The 18,241-nt window shown below is 54.9% G+C and overlaps 1 protein-coding gene across 1 annotated transcript; it reads right to left on the minus strand.

Moving 5' to 3' along the window:
* Positions 1-629: 629 nt before the first annotated feature.
* Positions 630-17,830, minus strand: SLC2A1 (solute carrier family 2 member 1). Its single transcript, XM_019541368.1, has 9 exons — positions 17,734-17,830; positions 8,765-8,925; positions 7,222-7,462; positions 6,325-6,487; positions 6,049-6,236; positions 5,543-5,647; positions 4,669-4,770; positions 4,083-4,286; positions 630-2,592 (listed from the first exon to the last, which is right to left on the minus strand). The coding sequence occupies exons 1-9, from the start codon at positions 17,809-17,811 to the stop codon at positions 2,395-2,397; spliced, it is 1,440 nt and encodes a 479-aa protein (XP_019396913.1). The 5' UTR covers positions 17,812-17,830; the 3' UTR covers positions 630-2,394.
* Positions 17,831-18,241: the final 411 nt, after the last annotated feature.

Genomic DNA, 18,241 nt, shown 5'->3' on the forward strand with positions numbered 1-18,241 from the left:
CTCCAGGCACAGCCGTGAAGGAGGCCTCGCCACGGCCCGGGTTCCAGATACCTCTGCAGCAAGTGCTGGCCCCGCGGGAGGAGGTGGAGATCCATGGCCTGCAGCAGGGGCTGGAGGCTGAGCAGCGGCCCGCAGCAGCAGACTGCTCACCATGGTTTCCTGAACACCCTGGCGTGGGAGGTCAGCCTCATCTTCTGCTGCAGGGGCAGGCTGGAACCACCCAACACGAGTCAGAGGCAGGACCTGGCCACCGCTCATCTCCCCACGGCCAAAGGCCCCTGCCACCAAATGCCACGGCCCCGTGGCAGCAGGCCGGATCCAGTGGTCCATCCCCTCTTCTACTATCCTTGCCCCAAATGCAACGTGCCCTACTGAACACATTTGCTCTCAAGCCCAGACCTCCAGCACAGTCCCAGCCCCCAGGCCAAGCAGGGTGCAGGGGACAGGGTGTGCCCAGCTGGGTGGGAGCTTGGAGGCTTCTCGCCCCTGACACCAGCTCAGAGGAAGGCAGCCATGTCCAGAACTGGGGGGAAGGTATTTGGACCACCGGAAGTGCCCAAAACATCAGGTCCTGCTAGTGCAAGGCTAGAACTTGTCCGGTGCTGAAATAAATCCACACTCGAGCACGCTGGGTCTCTGCATACATTCTTTATTATTTCCACACCACACATGGTTCCCCTCTTGCTCTTGGCACTTATCTTTCTTTTTGTGGTTTTTTTTTTTATAAAAAGAGTTAGGCTATCGGTCTCCGTGCTGCACTCAGAGAGGCGCTTTGTTTTTTTTCTACATTTATTTTCTTTCAAGTGTGGTCACGTAGTCACTTTAAAAACAGACAAAATAAATAAAAAATACTATTAAATAGCTGCATGTGGCTTTGGAAATGTGCCATTAGTTTCTAAAATATATGTACTGTGGGGGTTTGCTTTTTGTTTTTTTAAGGACAGTATTGTTGTGTTTTAATATACTAACAGACTAAAATTCAGTGCAACAGATGCAACTACAGTGCAGGTGACTATATAAAAGTCAATCTATTCATGTACGAGCCTTTCCTTACAGTTGCTATAGAAACTAGACCTTTGTATCTGTACCTTTGTTTACATTATACAACGTGAATATAGTTCAAGAATATTTACAGTACTTTGCTGGTCAATCAGAACACTATAACTTAATGTCTACTATCAACACCATTGAACAAAAATATATATATAAATATCTTCCAGTCTATACACAGAAAGCAGGAAATGTATGTATCCTTTTAACTGATGAATGTCTGCGCCGCGGAGACTTCCAAGGTAGTGACTGGGCTAGCTGTGTAGTGTGGTGTTACCAGCCAGGTCCTTTCACCTCAAACTGGCTTGCTGCACCCTGTAAACATATCACTTCTGCTTCTCAGAAAACCTCCAACCCAGGAAAGGCAAAGGCTGCTCCGGTGGGAGCCGAGCCAGATCGGATTTCAGTTGTGGAGTCTTTTTTCTATACAGTGAGCCGGAGGCCTGTGCTTGGCCCTGCTGGCACACAGTGCCCCATTTGACCTATCAGGCAAATATTGCCGGATTAAAAAAAAAAAGTAGTCAGTAATTTTACCCCCAAAAGGCTTCCCCACCCAGACTGCACTCGTCCGACCCCTGGGAACGAACCGGCTAGTTTTTGGGTGGGAGAAACGTTTGAGGCTGGGAACAAGCTCCGTGACCAGAGGAGCTGAGATGCTGCTATGAGATCGTGCACCGTGCGGAGTCTGGGGGTGCGACACCCTGAGGACAGGGCCCTCACGACCCGTCCCCTGGAGTGCTGCAGGCTGTCAGCCTTCCTCCTCGGGGCACCGGTGCAGGCAGCAGGAATGTATCCACTAACCGTGTGCGCTCCTCAGCCCCCCTGGACCCACAGCCTCCTGTTCCTGGAGAGTGGGGAGTTTTGATCCACAGCAAACCCGGGGGCTAAAACTTCAGACTGCTTTTTAAAACAAAACTCATTTAAAATCTGTTTTTTTTTTAAACGTAAATGATGCTGTTTTTCCTGTGGTTAGAACGTTAAAAAGGTTTTGAACTTTTAAAACTTTTGCCGTTTGTTTTCTCATTAAATAACCGGTCATTTCATTCAAATGAGAGCTGCCTTCCTGTCCGCGAGGGCTGGAAAGCATTGCTTGGTGTATATTAGCTGCTGCATCTGTTTCTATCGGCTTTGAAATCCTGGACATAAAAAAAGCTAAAATCATTCCTAGCAAAGGGATGTCAGTTTGTCTCTGATAAACCAGGTGGCTGGTGGGAGACTGGAGATGGAACAAATGCACAAGACCCAAACATCCCACTCCCTCCTTCCTGGTTTCTGTACAAGTATTTAAAACACTCAGGAGAGAAGAGAAGAGGCTCAGAGGAGACGGACCAGGCCCCTGGCTGGTTAGACCTGGGAGTCAGCCCCCAAGCTGTGGAACTCATCTGGCGTCTTGTCGCTCTGGCTGGCGCCTCCCTGCCGGAAGCCAGAGGCAATCTCATCGAAGGTCCGGCCTTTCGTCTCAGGCACCTTGAAGTAGGTGAAGACGAAGAAGAGGACCAGCAGCACAGTGAAGATGATGAAGACGTATGGGCCGCAGAGTTGCTGGAGAGAAAAAGCCAGGGAGCGGTGAGTACGTTTTGTAAAAGAGGCACCGACCGGGAAGCAGTGATCGGCTTGGGGAGTGCAGTTGCAGACTGTAGAAGGACCCAGTAGCCTGGGATGACAAGCGACATCGGTCTTACAAAGCCCAGGCACTCCGCTGCGTGTCCCTGAATGCTACCGATCTACTAGCGGTGCCTGCAGACAGAGGTAGAGCAGTCCGGTCACGGGCCGCAGGTGCACTTTAGATCAGGCTAGGGCAGCACGCCCCAAATCCAATCAGGAGCAGAGGGCTGGGAAACCGCTCTGCCTCTGCTCTGTGCACTCGATGGTGCCAGCCTGGTCCGAACTAAGCTTCTCTTCTCCAGAGCTGAGCATCTGTTCCTAGACCTAGAGGGCCAGGTGCAGACCTGGCCTTGGGGTTAGAAGGGCACTTGGAGCAGCTTCCAGATTCAGATCAGCTCAGCGACATCTTCACCTGAAGCCCCTGTTTATATGCACAGAAAATGGCTCCCTTGTTCTGAGGGCATCCCCATGCTGTGCTGAGCCCAAGCCAAACCACCCTGACACCCCAGAATTGCTGATGTAGCTGCTCATCGGGGAAATGTGATGTTCTCCTGACGGACACCTGCTGGAAAGGGTGGGTTTCCCTGCCCTGCCCCGCCAGGGAGATTCCCAGCACTGAAAAATTCTCATCAGGTGCCCTGGCCTGTCTCTTGGCTGGGTGAGCTTGAGCAGCAAAGCAAGACTAACCAGTCACTGTGGATGAAATTCAGCCAGGTTCAAGGAGCCTGCCCAGAGGACAGGCACCATGGAAAGCCTTTGAGGAGGCAGCGAGTGCCACAAACCCTAATTCCAGCTACAGAAAACACTCAGGGCTGCGCTGAGTAGCTCGCTGTAGGACAGAAGTGGAGAGGAAAGGGGACAGTGGGTCCTGCACTGCTATGCAGAAGGTCTGGGTTTGGCTTTTGACCTTGGACAAGGCATTTAGCTTTTCCTCTGTAAAGCTCTTTGGGTGAAACGGTGCTAAGCAGCATCATTCTAATGGCACAAAAGTGAACAACAGCTAAAACACGTTGGCTGCTGCTCCTTCTCCCTTGGTATAAGCCCATAGAAACAAACAGCCCGGAAGCAAGCAGGAAGGACATGGAGAACTGTCTCACGGAAAGCCTGCTCACACCAGCCCAGCTCTGGACCGTGAACGCTAACGAGTCCCTCAGAGCTCCAGCTGCAGCCTAACAGGCCCCGTCCCCAGGCAGCACTTGCCAGCCCCTCTGCGCGCTGGCTGCTCAGAGAGAGGCCCAAACGAAAACCCCAGACAGGAGCAAAAGCCAAAACCAGATCTGGATGCAAGCTCCAAGACTAGGCCCTGCCTGCAGTTCACACGCCCACATTTCCAGCCCCCCTGGAGGCAGTGAACTGCCCACGTGGCTGCCACCAGCCCCGTCTCCACAGCACGAGGAGCCCCCAGAAACCCCCATGAGAGCAGTTACCTCAATGTACTGGAAGGTCATGCCCACAAGGAAGTTCGAGGTCCAGTTGGACAAACCCGCCACGGCGAAGGCAGCCGGACGGGGGCCCTGGCTAAACAGTTCAGCCACAATAAACCACGGGATGGGCCCCGGACCAATCTCGAAGAAAGCCACAAACCCAAAGATGGCAACGATGCTGATGTAGGACATCCAAGCCATTTTTTCCTAGGTTAGGGCAGGGAGAAAAAGACACTGTTGTTTCCAAACAAGCTGCATGTTTCTGTGACAAACGGGTGCCAGCTGCTTCCCACTGGTTGGGTGATGAGCTGCAGCGTTTGACAAGGCCAGAGGCACGTGCTGGGTGTGGGCCTCTGCAGCAGGGAGCACAGCTGTCCCAATACTACTGTCCTCCAGAGCTGAGACCCTGCCAAGCCATGGACTTGTGGCATTGTCATGGTCAGCAGTGCCACATCCCATGACCCCTTGGGAAGGTGGTTCCCTGACCCACCCCCTAGGGGAGGAAATCCACAGCAGCCCTTGGCTCTCGGCATGTGGCAGTAGCTCAGGGTTTGTGTCTGCACAGCACTCTTCTGGAGCAGTGACTCACCAGCAGCACCAAGGCAATGGTCATGAGCACGGCACAACCTCCCATCCCTGCCAGGCCAACCAGGTGGAGAGTCCTGCGTCCAGCCCGTTCCACCACGAAGAGCTGCCAGGAAGAAGACGAGCACTCATTAGAGCATGGATAACCCATGCTGCGGACCTCCACTGTGCTCTGCCCTGCACTTGTCTGTGCTTCCCAGGCAGCTGGCAGTCCAGAACAGGGCAAGGCAACCACAGCATCAACAATCCCAAGATGCTAACGTGGTCAGGGTGAAAAGCAAACAGCTGGCAAGGCACGGTGATGAGCAACGCCAGGGGCCTGGAACGTAATGATGGGTGCAGCAACAAGGGGACAGGCAGGCACACAGCAGGCAGGCATTTGGCCTGCGGGTGGAAGGGAAGTCGGACTTCAACGGGAAGTCCAGTGGAGATGAGGCCTGTCAAGGGAAGGGAGGACTTCTGCTCCGGTGGCAAAGGGAGGCGAGGTGAGGAGAGGGGCTCAGCCAAAGGTTAGCATTCTCTAAGGACGCTTCACAGGCCGACTCTTGCAGAACGGAGAGCGGCGGGCTTATCGGCAGAGTCTGAAGGCCCTGCTCCACTGCTATTTTTCACCATGTAGCCTTGGGAAGTGGCTTTCAGAGGGGCTAGGGCCAGTGGGGGCTGGAGGGACTTGACCTCTCAGGCCATTAGCTGTATGATCTCAAAAAACTGAGATCTCCGGATAAAACTCCTGTAGTACTGCTAGGTATGGTCATGTTTGGGCAGGTTCTTGCTCTCAATGGGACTTGGCTTTTGTCCATACCTACACTAGCACTGCCCTCACTGTGATGAGTTGTGGGCAGGCAGCGAGAGGGAAGGACTGTACAACAGACACTCACCGAGACCACCGTGAAAGCTGTGTTCACCACCCCAGAGCCGATGGTAGCGTAGACTGGCTGCTGCACACCTGATTTTTCAAAGATGCTAGTAGAATAGTAGAAAACCTGCAAAATAAAGCAACATCCAGTGAGCAAACCCAGCAGGCACCAGAAGAGGGCTCCTTGGAGCTGGCCTGGGTCAGTTCTGGCACTGAGCCAGCACACCCCCAGCAATCAAAGCCAGTTGTGCACATATATACAGAAATAAATGATAGGGCAAAAACTGCAGCTGAGCCCCAGCCCTGGGCTCGGGGTGTGCAAAGCAGCAGTGCCATGGGTGCAGCAACAGGAGCGATGCTGTCCGGAGCAAGCAGCGTGGTCAAGCGGACAGGGCTGCGGGCAGGAGGTTCTATTCTGGGAGCCGCGGTGTCCCCACGTGACCCCAGACAGGCCCCTGGGCTGCTGCAGAACAGGCAGGCAGGCTGCGAGCCGCCTTTGCAAGGAATCTGCCAGCACAGCTCACTCACCGCGTTGATCCCGGAGAGCTGCTGGGACAACTGCAGCACGACAGCAATGAGGATTGGCTGCCGATACATAGGCGAGCGGAAGAGCTCCATGATGGTGACCTTCTTCTCCCTCATCATCTGTCGGCTCTCTTCCTTCATCTCCTGGAGGTCACTGCTGACGTCCGTCGTCCCCCTGAGCTTCTTCAGGACTGTGGGGAGGAGGGGAACAGGGAGGTTAGGAACAGCGAGGGGCCCAAGCCCTGGGACGGTGTCGTAGGGCTGGGGAGACTCACTCACCACTCTTGGCCTTGTTCTCCTCGTTGCGGTTTATAAGAAGGAACCTGGGGCTTTCTGGGGCGAATGGCAGAATGATGCACTGCATCAAGGATGGGAGGAAGGTGAAGCCCAACAGCAGTGGCCAGAGTGTATCGTTCCCCATGATCACGTCCAGACCGAATACCTGCAGAGACAACCCTGGGTAGCCATGCAGCGTTCCTGGCTCTGCCACCCCTTCTTTAGGTCAGAAGGCTGATGGAGAGCCGTGTTGTGTCATTGTCGAGGGCACAACAGCGCCACAGCTGCTCCAGCTCCTGCCACGAGGGCAATGCTGCAAAACCATGAGCTGTAGACAACTGACACAAGGATCAAGTAACGCTCACACATCCATCACCCCAGCAGGAAAATCCTGGATCACACTGGCTCCCCAATCCCCTGCGCACTGCCAGGGAACAACAGTGCATGCAAAGCCCATTGCATGCTCCACCACCAGACTCATCTTACCCTACAGGTCCTGGACCACATAGGACTGGGAACTCTGTCATTCCCCCCGTGCACCAGGCCGTAATGAGACCACGTGGACAGAGCTCAAGAACAAGAGCTCTCAAAAAGCCCAGGGTAATAGTAAAGACAAATGGAGCAGCATTACAGCTGCTCCGCTGGAAGGGAACTGAACTTCTAAGAGAAGAAATGACTTGCCAAAGGACAACCCAGGAGGTGTGTAGCAAGGAGCTGGGCTGTTATGTAAACCTCTCTGTCTGAGAGCACCTACACCCATTATGGCTATGCCTGAGGAAAACTTCAGCTGCTCACCAACTCAGAATTACCCAGGCAAAGCGTCCGGGCCCACTGGAAGCGGTACGTCTGCCAGTGACAGGCAGGACCGTGCAGCAGGGGGTGCCTTTGAGAAACACTCACTTGTGCAATAAGGATGCCCACGACAATGCCAAGCTGGTGGAAAGTTCCAAGAGCTCCCCGAAGCTTTGTGGGGGACACTTCACCCACGTACATGGGCACGAACCCAGTGGTGAGACCAGAATACAACCCAATGATGAAGCGGCCAAGGATCAGCATCTCGAAGGAGTAAGCTATCTTGGAGAATCCCATCAGTATGGCCGCCACGAAGGCGAGAGAGTTGGACATCAGCATGGAGTTCCGTCTGGGGAAGAAAGGTTTTGGAGGAGGTCAGAGCCAGCAGCGCTGCGAGCATGGGCAAAGCTGCATCCAGGAGGTGCCGCTAGGCTGGGTAAGCCAACAATTTAAGTTCTTGGTGGAAAGCAGAGGGGACAGTTCCCAAAGCCTACTTATAAACCGTAAGCATAGAAAGAGTCAGTGCGACTCTGGCCAGTGCAGAGCCTGTGTACGAGAGAGACCAGGACAGAGAAGCTGGACATTAAATTGAAAAGACTGTGCAAAACTGGACCAAACCAGTCATTTCTCAAATGACTGCTTGCAGTGATCTAAGATACTAACAACAAGCAAAGTCTAACTGGTGGGTTCTCGGCTGCCTCCCCGGTCACGCTGAAGTGGAGAACGCTCCCGGTGCTGGGAGCGCATGGGCTGGAGTGAGTCAGCACAAGCGGGACTCAACAATGAGGAGGGACGAACTCCTGAGCTCCTCCGCCTCTATCTAAGGTGCACGCAAGACACTGTGCAGCCCTGCTGACTACAGACACTGGGTCTGTTCACTGAGAGAGACGATGCTCCCCTTCATGAGGTCTCTCAACAGATGTTGCCCTGAGGACCAGACCATAGTGCAGCTTTAGTTGACATGAATGGATTTCAGATGCAGAGAGCTGAAGAGGTGCTCGCGTGGGACAGGCTACAAATGTTTGGTCTGGTGGAAGGGGTTGGGAGCTCTGGAGCAGCCCCAGCCCTTGAGAAAACAGGAAGAGGAAGAATCACTGGATCCCAAAGCAAACGGTGACAAATCAGCCGGGGCTGGTTGTGCGTGCCGGTCGGTGGGTTAGGATTCTGTTCCTGCCTCTGGAAATCCCCGTGTGATTGTGGGCAAGTCAGCGACTCTTCCTGCGCCTCAGCCTCTCCTTTCTGGCACCCACTGCATGCGTTTCACTCGCAGACACCTAAGCACTGCCTCTGCTCTGCAGACTGACAGAGACCCGGGGAAGGGGAACAAGCACGGGCCGGGGCGGAGCAGGGGCCTTGCAAGCTTGCTCTTCTGCTCATGCTCAGGAAGACCTTGAGGGAAAGGCAATAAGAACTGGCAAAGTGGTGGGCCAGGGCAGGAGATGGCTGTGCTGAAGGCAATGGGAAGGCAAGCCTCAAGGGGAGAAATGTGTATGCGTGGGGATCCGGGAGAGGGGCGGCCCTCAAGGGAAGATGAGATCCTGCCCTACCTCGAGGGACTGGAGTGTGAGGGGTGCAGACACTACGGGGGGGATGGATGGGGCCACCGGAGCAGCTGGGGGGACAGGACGGCTCCAGCGTGCGCAGTGCTTACCGGCCAAGGCGATTGACGAACAGCCCCACTGAGAAAGATCCAACCATCCCTCCGACGGAGAAGATAGCCACAGAGAGGGACCACAGAGTGGTGAGGGTGGAGGGGCTGATGGGCTCCTGGTTCCGATATAACCAGGTCTGGTTGTAAAACTCTTCAATCACCTGCAAGGAAATCACACCCGTCAGGGAGAGGCACAGGCGTCTGCTCTTCTAGCTCACCTCCACGGACGTTCGGCTCTCCGCAGCAGGCCAGCACACCTCCCACTTACCACCCGCGAGCTACAGGGACGTGGCCACACTTCACTGTACCACGGCATGACATATCCCTACACAATGACCTCCCCCTATAAATATAAAAACTCCAAAAATTGCAATATAACAGCAAAAAATACCTTCTATTGATGGGGGCCCTACATGTCCTGTCACCGCAGGATTTGACTGCCTTGCCATTCGGGATGTATTTGCCGTCACAGGGCCCACCCTACCAGGACGTTAGGCCCTTCAATACCTTGAGGACACAGGCCAGGGCGAGTTCGAAGCCCCGTTCCCCGGCCCGGCAGGAGGCAATAGCCTTGCTGGCACAAGGAGCCCTCAGCAGGAGCAGGCACAGCCCGGCCCTGCCAAACTCCAGCAGGAGCGGGAGAAACTGTTTTGCAATAAATCGGGCAGAAAACCAGGCCACTTGCAGGAACCGATCTGACTGGCCAGCCCATTCCTCTGCACTCTTCCCCCCAGCCCAGCCCAGGCACTTCGCCCCAGGACCGAGACCAAAGGGTAGCCGAGGTGCGGACTTACGCAGCCCGGGCTGCCGTGGTAACGGGAGCTTGTGGGAAGCCAGAGCTAAAGCTAATTGGTGGGGGGGAGATTCGGCCCATTTCATTCAGCCGTAAGCTGTCCCGGTTTAGATCTCGCTGTCCCCGATGTGGGATTAAGCAGGATTTGAAGGGTTGCGGATGGCAGCAGGATTAAAGGAATAGTCCTGCTGTGCTCTGCTCTGTGTTATTCGGCGCCCTTACCGTGTCCTACCCTGGCCCCCCAAATTCCCGCACCCCCGCGATGACTGAAGCGACTCTGAGAGGTCCTCGGCACAGGGACACCAGTACAAGAAACGTCTTGGATACGTAGGTTGGATAAAGGCTTGGGCTGCATCCACGCATGGAGTGGACGTTTAGTTCCCCAGCGGCAACTAGCAGCGGCCATCGCTGCTTGTCCCTGGAGAGCGCCTGTGCCACGCGCCCTCTGGCATGCGGCAGGTTACCCCAGGTGGGGCAGGGGAGCTCGGGCCAGCACTGGGCTGGCTCCAGCAGCCTTACCTGGGGTGCTGGGGGCCTCTTGGGGCTGCAGCAGTGATGAACCTGCCACCCGGAGCCTGGCCGCCCGGGCTCCGGTTGTGAGCAGCGCGTGCTGCCCACGCGTGCGCTGCTCCGCTTGTTTTTTTGACCCCCGGGCATCCCGCGCTGCCACCTTGGAGCGCGGAGGACAGGTGAACGTGAGGTCGGTGGCACCGCAGACGTGTCTGCAGCGCCACATACCGCACGGCCGCTCGCACCGGCACGCGGCCTCGGGGCCTGCTCTGGGAAAGCCCTGCGGATCTGCAGCGTATTCTTGCCCCTGCAGTCTGGACTAACGCGAAAAAGGAGAACTGCTGTCCAGTGTTAGACCATCGTGCACAATGACCTTTAACCCAGGTGCTCTCCACAGCAATTAACTCCTGGTTCGTTAGACTGCCTCCCCCTCCCCCACCCCTTCTGTTCCAGTTTCGATTCCATCTACAGCTGCAAATGCCACAAATTCCCAGCTCCAGGCTCCTCCCCAGGCATGGCCCACGTGCTCCAGTCATGAGGTCTGGCCCGTCCCCTCCGTGGTCACAAGCTGGTATGTCATGGAGAGAGCGCTCCGCTCGTCGGAGGGCAGACTGCTCTGCCACTGATTTACGCCGAGGACCCCGTCCCTCCGCTAGGTGGAAGTCACCAAACCGGTTTCACTGAACCAGGCCAGGCTGGCAGGACCGCAGCTGCACGGGAAGCGGCAGGGGATGTACCTGGAAACGCAGCCAGGCAGGTTCTGGGCTCGCTGCCCTGCTGACACACGACACATGCAGGGAGCTCAGAGCTTGCTGCTGTCATGAAGGGGGAAGGTGAGGTCCCTCGCCAAGGGCGAGATGCTGCCCGAGGGGATCCAGCCTGATTAGGTCCACCTGTCTCCTTAGGAGAGGCCAAGGACCTGCGAGCCGCCCTGGAGTTTCTTCCCTGCTTTATTCTCAGCACATTTCGGCTCTGGAGCTGCTGGGGCTTGTCTTGCAGGGACAGAAGCAGCGATTTGGAGAGAGAAATGATCAGACTGTCGTGTTACTTTTCATGTCTCTGGCTCTCTATCTACTTACTTACTAAAGAAGTTTCAAACTTAAAATACTCAAGGCCTCACTAACAACCACCCTAACGGAAAAATAGGAACCTGAGCACGTGGCTTATTAATTAATGCTATAGTTGTTACCATCGCCTTGAGCTTCTACAAACCAAGAACCAAAATACCTTGACTGCCTCAGCAATATCTGTCGTTTGAAGTCGATAGGTGATTGTATTGCTTAGTCATTTAGGTGCTTTGAAAAGGTCATTCTCTGGTCTCCAAATGCAAGCTTAGGAAGCTAATGTCAGCCTCCTGTTTTTAGAAAATGTTGGCTTGCGTTAATAAAGGTAGTGAGAACTTTTATATATGTGCTGAAAGACTAACTTTCTAATATTAACAAGGATGCAATTTTGTTCTGAAGCCACAAGGGTTTGAAGTCATTGTCAAGGCAGCTGTTGCTGGATGTACATTTTTAGATCTCCCTGCTCCTGCCGACGCTCAGCATTTAAAACTGACTCTGTCCCACTGAAACGCACCAGCCTATTCCTGTAACCAAAATGCACTTTTTCTCCTGGAAAAGCCTCATTCGGGCTTTTGTGCTTCTTCTGAGGCAGCTGCTGAGGTCACTAATCTCCAGGCAAGCGTCGAGGTAAATAAGGCATGTGAGTAATCTGTGCTGTGCCCCGTTTCTAATGGACTGTCTCAGTAAAACAGGGGAGAAGGGGAGATTTTAGGGGAAACCTGTGATGTAATAAGATCTGAAGCCCTTTGACTTGCATCAGCACGTGCGCCATCCCAATCCCTAGGTCTGATAAGAGGAGTCAGGGGAGGGCAGCTGCTGTAAAGCTGGGCTACAACCCGCAGGACACACGGAGGGGCCTGGGGCAGATCTTATCAAGGAAAGTGGGTGGATGGAGGTTGTTCCTGGAGGAGCCGGGAGTGGCTGAGGACCGGACTGCGGGAGCAGGGCAGGCGGGAGGCAGCAGCCTGGTGACGTGCCCAGGGGCTGGGTGAAGAGGCGCAGTTCCTGCATGGAAAACCCAGCCCAGGCTGAGTCACACACGTACAAATACAGCAAGCACCAGTGCTGGTTGCCAGCAACAAACCAGTTTTCCGAGCAGTTTACACAGCCTTGGCTAAAGCAGGCATTTGGTAAGTGCCCTGTGTGCTCGTGCTGTGCCAAGCAGGGCTGGAAAGAAGTCACCGAGGGAGGGTAAGCCGCAGCCAGCTGTCCTGGGCCGCAGGCGCAGGCGCTGCCTGCCTGGGTGTGTCAGAAACCAGCCTCCGTTTACCAAAATGGCAAAGGCCGAGCTGCTCAGGTGCTGCCAGGACATGGCCGGGTCCCGCCCCGCGGCCGTGCCAGGGCGACTGCGCTGCGAACGGTCAAGGCAGAGGAACAAAGATTCCTGCACCTCAATATCAGGCACCCGTTTCTCTTCGGTGAGCAGGCGGAGGAGCGCTCAGTGCCCCCCTCTCGCTCCCCCTGTGCCCAGACCCTGTTCGGCTCTGCCCATCCATCCCAGCTCCCTCCTCGCGACGCGCCGTTGCCTGCGGAGGGGGGTCAGTGTAACGCACCACAACGGACAGAGCCGGAGGACCGGGTCCCTTTACTCATCCCCCTCTGGGTGCTACATGGCGAACTGCCCGCTCTTCACCCCGTGTCTGCGCTTCCTCCTGCCCTGCTCCCTTCTCCCCTCCCCCAGCCTGCTGGTCCTCAGCCCCCAGGGGGGCAAGACAAACCAGAGAAACGGGAAGTCTGCATGGTAAGTGACTGGAGATAGCAGCCGGCTAGGCCACCCCTCCCACGTCCAGGTGAGCTCTTAGCCTGCATGGCAAAACCCCTGGCTTCTTGTCCTGCCAGCGCCGACGGCTGGGAAAGCATGCTTTTCTTCCTCATACTCTTCAAAGCACTTGGGGAAGGATTGTTTTAAAAAATAATAATGACTTGGTTTAAAAATAAAATGTTTCAACTCCCGAAAGTCTCCTCAATGAAAACCCAACATCTGACATCAGCAGAATACTGTTCCATCATTTTTTTCTGGTTTGCTAAAAAGCCATTTTCCAACTGGAAACAACATTTCAATGGAAATTTTTCTGCCAGGGCTTCTGCCCCCCACCCCCGCAAACCATCCCTACAGATTTTGCTAGCATGAGCAAGGAGTCGAATGGGGCTGGAGGGGACCACAGGAGGTCGCTGCGGCCAGCCTCCAGCTCCGAGCAGGATCGTCCCTGGCTAGACCGGATTCTGCAGCTCTCTCTGCCAGTCTGCAGGACAGATGACTTCACATATTTGCCAACATGCATCACCCCAGGCTTGTCAGCTCAAACAAACAAACCACCACCACCCAGGAGCGAGAGCAGGTGTTTAGGCAACGGAGGGTGGGGAAATCTCTTGAAGAGACAAGAAACCAGGTATTGCTCTGCTTGCATTGCATAATGGGCCCGTTTGGAAGGAGCAGAGATTTTGACTCTCTTCTAGTCGAAGTTTTAAGTGTTTTTGACCACCCCAGCCCAGGCCCTTGGCTAGGGTACAGCAGGCACAGCCCCGCTAGGGCTAGTGGAGCAATGCTGACGTACAGCGGCTATGGATCCGGGCCTGCATGTTTCTTTGTGTCACAGTCCAGGGGGCCAGGGGCTGGGTCTTCCTGCTCCTAGTGCCCCTCAGCACTGTGACTGTGGGCAGAGGGCATCAGATCCCTCTTCCCATACCAGCTCATCTTGCATTAGTAGCAATAACGGCCATCCAGTGCTGTGGGGCCTGGTCAGCTACTGAAAGGAACCCAGGAGGCCGCGAGTGCCCAGTCCGTCTGTGACAAAACCTACTTTTTAAGAGGAGCAATTGCTCCAGCAGCTCTCCATGCTTCTGGCAAATCCTCTGCCCCCGTGGGCTGCTACAGAGAGCACCGTTAGGGTCCTGCACTGCAGCCCACTGCTCCACAGTCAAGGCAAACTGATCACAGCTGCTTGGGAACACTACCCTCGGCGCAGGGCAGGCTGGTGGCACCCAGGACAGGCCACAGGCCAAGATATTCCAAAAAAAAAATTAAATAAGTAAATAAAAATTTAAAAAAATAAAAAGGTTTGATGAATGTAGGGCTGGTGAAAGTGGGCAGCCTGAGCTTCCTGGAGCTGAGGGCTGTGAATACCTCCATCCCTTCCCAGTGGTGCAGCCCTGGCCTCCCAGTAGCTGCTAACTCCTCCTGGCCCTCTCCCCAGGGATCAGAGCCCAAAGTTTTACCAGCTCTCCCTCCCCTGGCAGCCAAAGATGAGCTCTGCACCCAGCCAGGCTTGCTACACAGCACCAAGAGTGATGGGAACCCCTGCACTCCCCTTTCAGCCCTCAGCTTCCTGCTCCTCCAGCCGTGCAGCACCCACGCAGGCGGACTCTGGGGCCAAAGCGAGCTGGATGGGCAGGGAGGAGGCTGGAGGAGGAGATGGATGTAACACAGCAAAGACTAGGAGGGCGATTAACACCCGTGCCTGATAAATCCCATTGCCCTCCCTCCCTCCTGTACGCAGCGGGCTGGCTCAGCCCTAACAGGCATCAGTACATCAAGACACCAACCCTTCCTGGTGCGGATTTTCAGGCAGGGATTACTCAGGATTACTCAAGGTTCCCACAGCCCTTTGTCCTTCCCCGGGGTAGGAGGAGGCCGGCCTGCGGGAAACGGGCCCAGCATGCCTCCGCATAACAGCATCGAGGGGCTCTCGAGGCAGACCCTGACCCTGGCAGCAGAGCCTCCTAGGACTTCTCTTCCCAGCCCCTTTCTTTAGTGCAAGCACGTTTGTGGCAGTGACACAGAAGGAACAAACCCACCGGCTGCCTTTGCCCAGGCCCAGGGTCCAGCACAGCATGGGCTCTGCAGCCGCTCACAGCAGGCCTGTCTGGCTCCAAGTCAGAGGAACATTTCCCCCCCCGGCCCAAGCCTTCCCCGAGGCATTTCCCAGGGCTTCTCTTGGTGAGGGTGAGGCTGGTGGAGGAGCAACTGTTGGTAACTTCCCCAGCCCTGTTATGCCATGCGAGGAGGTCTGTGCAGCTGGCCTGCCGAGCCCTCTGGTAATAGGATTAATATTCTTGCCATGTGAAGTCTACCTTGGTGTTTTTAATTATTTGGGATTGTGTGCAGAGGCTTTGATGTGTTAATTCTCTGCCACGCTGGGTTCTTTGAGGCGACCTGCGGCACTCAGGTCCCCGTTTGTCCTTCTTCCGTCCGAGCACAGCCCATAGAGTCGCTGGCGGATGAGCACGGGTGGCCAGTGTGGGGCACAAAACAAGAGCTTGCACAACACCTCTAGGCTTATAACAATGGCACAACATCTCATGCTTTGCGGCAAGGTGCCCGAGCTTTTTCCAAAGCATCCTTGAGGCCCAGACACACGCAGGCTGGCACGTTGTCAGAAGGTCCCAGCACTCAGGGTCATGGAAAATAATGATGAGCAAGATTTAAAAGGGGAAAAAAAAAACTACTGTAGGGAATTGGGGCCAAACTCCTGTTCCCTGTCAATGGGATGCCCACCTTGCACCAGAGGCCTTTGGATTAAATTTGAAAATCCAACACTCAACTCACAGCTATAAAAAGTGGTGGAATTGCAGCACCCGAGGAACAAGCCACCGGGCACCGGGCCCCGTAGCTCTGGGATTCTCATTGCCACCGTTTCTTCAACTACTATTCAAACACTGCTATTCCCCAGCCCCCCACCCCAGACACCTCTCCCCATCTCTCTGGGACCCTACCATGTCCCCTTCCCCAGGCCCCACTGCTGGATCCAGGTCTCTCACGTCTCAGATACAAAGAGCTCTTCCTGAAGCTGCTAGGACTGACTTGTGCAGGGGGTAAATAAGGACCGTGGTTTGCAATGGGTCTGGATCTGCCCTCCTCGGGCTGGTATGAATCAGGGATGGCACCAGTGAATCCAACAATTCCAGCAGTGCTGGTGCTCCCCCTCCACAGCAGTGCTTGCCACTAACAAGTCCTGTGCGGCTCATCCCCTTTTCTACTCATGCAGCCCCAGAGCCGACATGCTAGAAGTGAACTGCCACCGAAGACAAGCTAAGCAGCGTCCTTCCCCCACCCCGGTACCTCGGCCTGTGGACTGCAGGTGAAGTGAACCTGGATTTAAAGAGAGCCCCGTTTCACCACAATCCTCATGCTCACAGCGCACAATCAGTTCTCCCCTCCCAGCTCCTTATTCAACTGTCTCAGCATGAGGATGCAGATCTGGGCCATGACTCAGCTGCCCAAGCATCCAGACACCTGATCTAAAAGGGCAGCTCAGCAAGGGGAGGGTGTGGGCATTTGCTGAACAGCAGGCAGGAAGGTGTGCACACAGGGTAGGGCAGGAGAGGAGATGCTAGGGCAGTGGAAGTAATCGCCTCCCAGCACCTGGGGAAATCAGGTTCCCTCCTGGCTGAGCAAAAGGCTCCACTCCCTGCTCCCCTTCCTGCTGCACTCAGCTCCTTTCCATGGGCCCCCTGCCTCCTCAGGACTTGGTGGACATTTGCTGAGCAGACAAAGTGGGGGGGCGGGGAGTAGGGAGGGAGAGCGCTGCAGCTTCAGGGAGATGTTCAGTAGTGTTGCATCCCTGGCCACCCTCTGCTAGCCCTGCTTTTGCAAACCCATCCATCACGCTCAGTACTGCCCTGCATCTGGACTTTGCCTGCACCGGGCAAGCGTGAACTCGGCCCTTTCCATCTGCCACAGAATGGGCGAGGGCTTCAATCTGTGCGGCACTCACGGGGCATTGATCTTCCCAGCACCTGTTGTCCAGACCTACCCCGAGCTATGTTTTGACACCGCTGCGGTAAGGACACTCGAGTCCTGTCTGTTACCAGCTCCACCATCCCCGTCTTCCTGAGAATTGCATTCATGACAAAGCAGGTGCTCCATATCCGTGGGGACCAACTTTTTTGGCACATGTGCCACAAATTAGTCTGTCTCTTCTCCCCCATCTATGCATGACTGTCCCACCAGCTCTTCTGGGGCTGGCTACTTTCACATGTTTCCATGTGGACTAACAGGCTCTGCTGACTGCCCTTCCAGGGACAACTCTGCCGCCAAGGAGAGGTCAGTGGAGCCCATTTAGGAAAGGCTGAAATCATAGCTTAGATGTGAAATACCTCCAGGTTTGCTTGGAGCCCAGTTGTAGGCTACAGCTTCTCCCCAGTGCTGACAAAGGCCAAACACCTACTCCCCCAGAATTCTTCAACAAACAGTAAATGAAGAGGAAACTTTAATTCTCCTGAGAACTTCAGAAGCCAAGTAACTGCCTAACAAATCTCATTAGAGCCGGTAAGCTGCCTAAGAGGATGTACTATTTTAGCTAGGCTTGGTGCAGGATTGCAGCACGCATGTGTTGCATTACACCAATGGATATGTTCGTGTGTGTGCATGCATGCATGTACGTGCCCATGCACATGCATGCCATGGCAGTTTGTTTGCTAATGTGGTGTTGTGCTGCAGTGCAATAACTGACTATCAGGCTGCAGTGGGCAACAATCATGTTGCAATAGGTGCACGCTCCTTATCGCAAGAAACATGTGCATGCATGTAGTCCACTTAGGGGTGCTCTGTGGACTATGAAGGCAATGGGATGTTTGCATGTGTGCCAACTTTTGCCCCTTACCTTCTGTGGAGCATTGATGACTCCGGTGTTGTAGCCAAACTGCAGAGAACCCAGCACAGCTCCTCCCACCGCCACCATCAGGCGAACCGTCACTTGCTGTAGGGAAAGAAAACAGCAAGCACTCAGGTATGGAAATGCACAGGAAAGACGGGTGGGCAGCCTTGTTCTCCTGGGCACCCACCTAGTTCCTGGCAGAAAGCATTTCAGGGAGATGCTTTGGCTCTCAGTTGCATCTTGTATCACATTCCCTGTCCCCACGTTCAGGAGGGATTGCAAGAGCAGGAGCTCATCCTCCCGTTACCTAGTATATGTACTTGTCAGTGAGAGACTGAGCAGCATAACACACCCCCAGGGCTTTTTCTCTCCAGAGAAAACAACCCCTCTTGGAGAGCCCCGAGGACTGAACCGGAGTTCACCCAGCCATGGCTACCACGCAAAAGCCCCAAATCCCAAGTCCCCAGCTTTACACAGCTTTGGCACGGTCACGTCAGGGGCTGGCTAAGTACAG

Source organism: Crocodylus porosus, unplaced genomic scaffold, assembly GCF_001723895.1.
Source record: "Crocodylus porosus isolate Cpor-Errol unplaced genomic scaffold, CroPor_comp1, whole genome shotgun sequence".
NCBI lineage: Eukaryota > Metazoa > Chordata > Crocodylia > Crocodylidae > Crocodylus > Crocodylus porosus.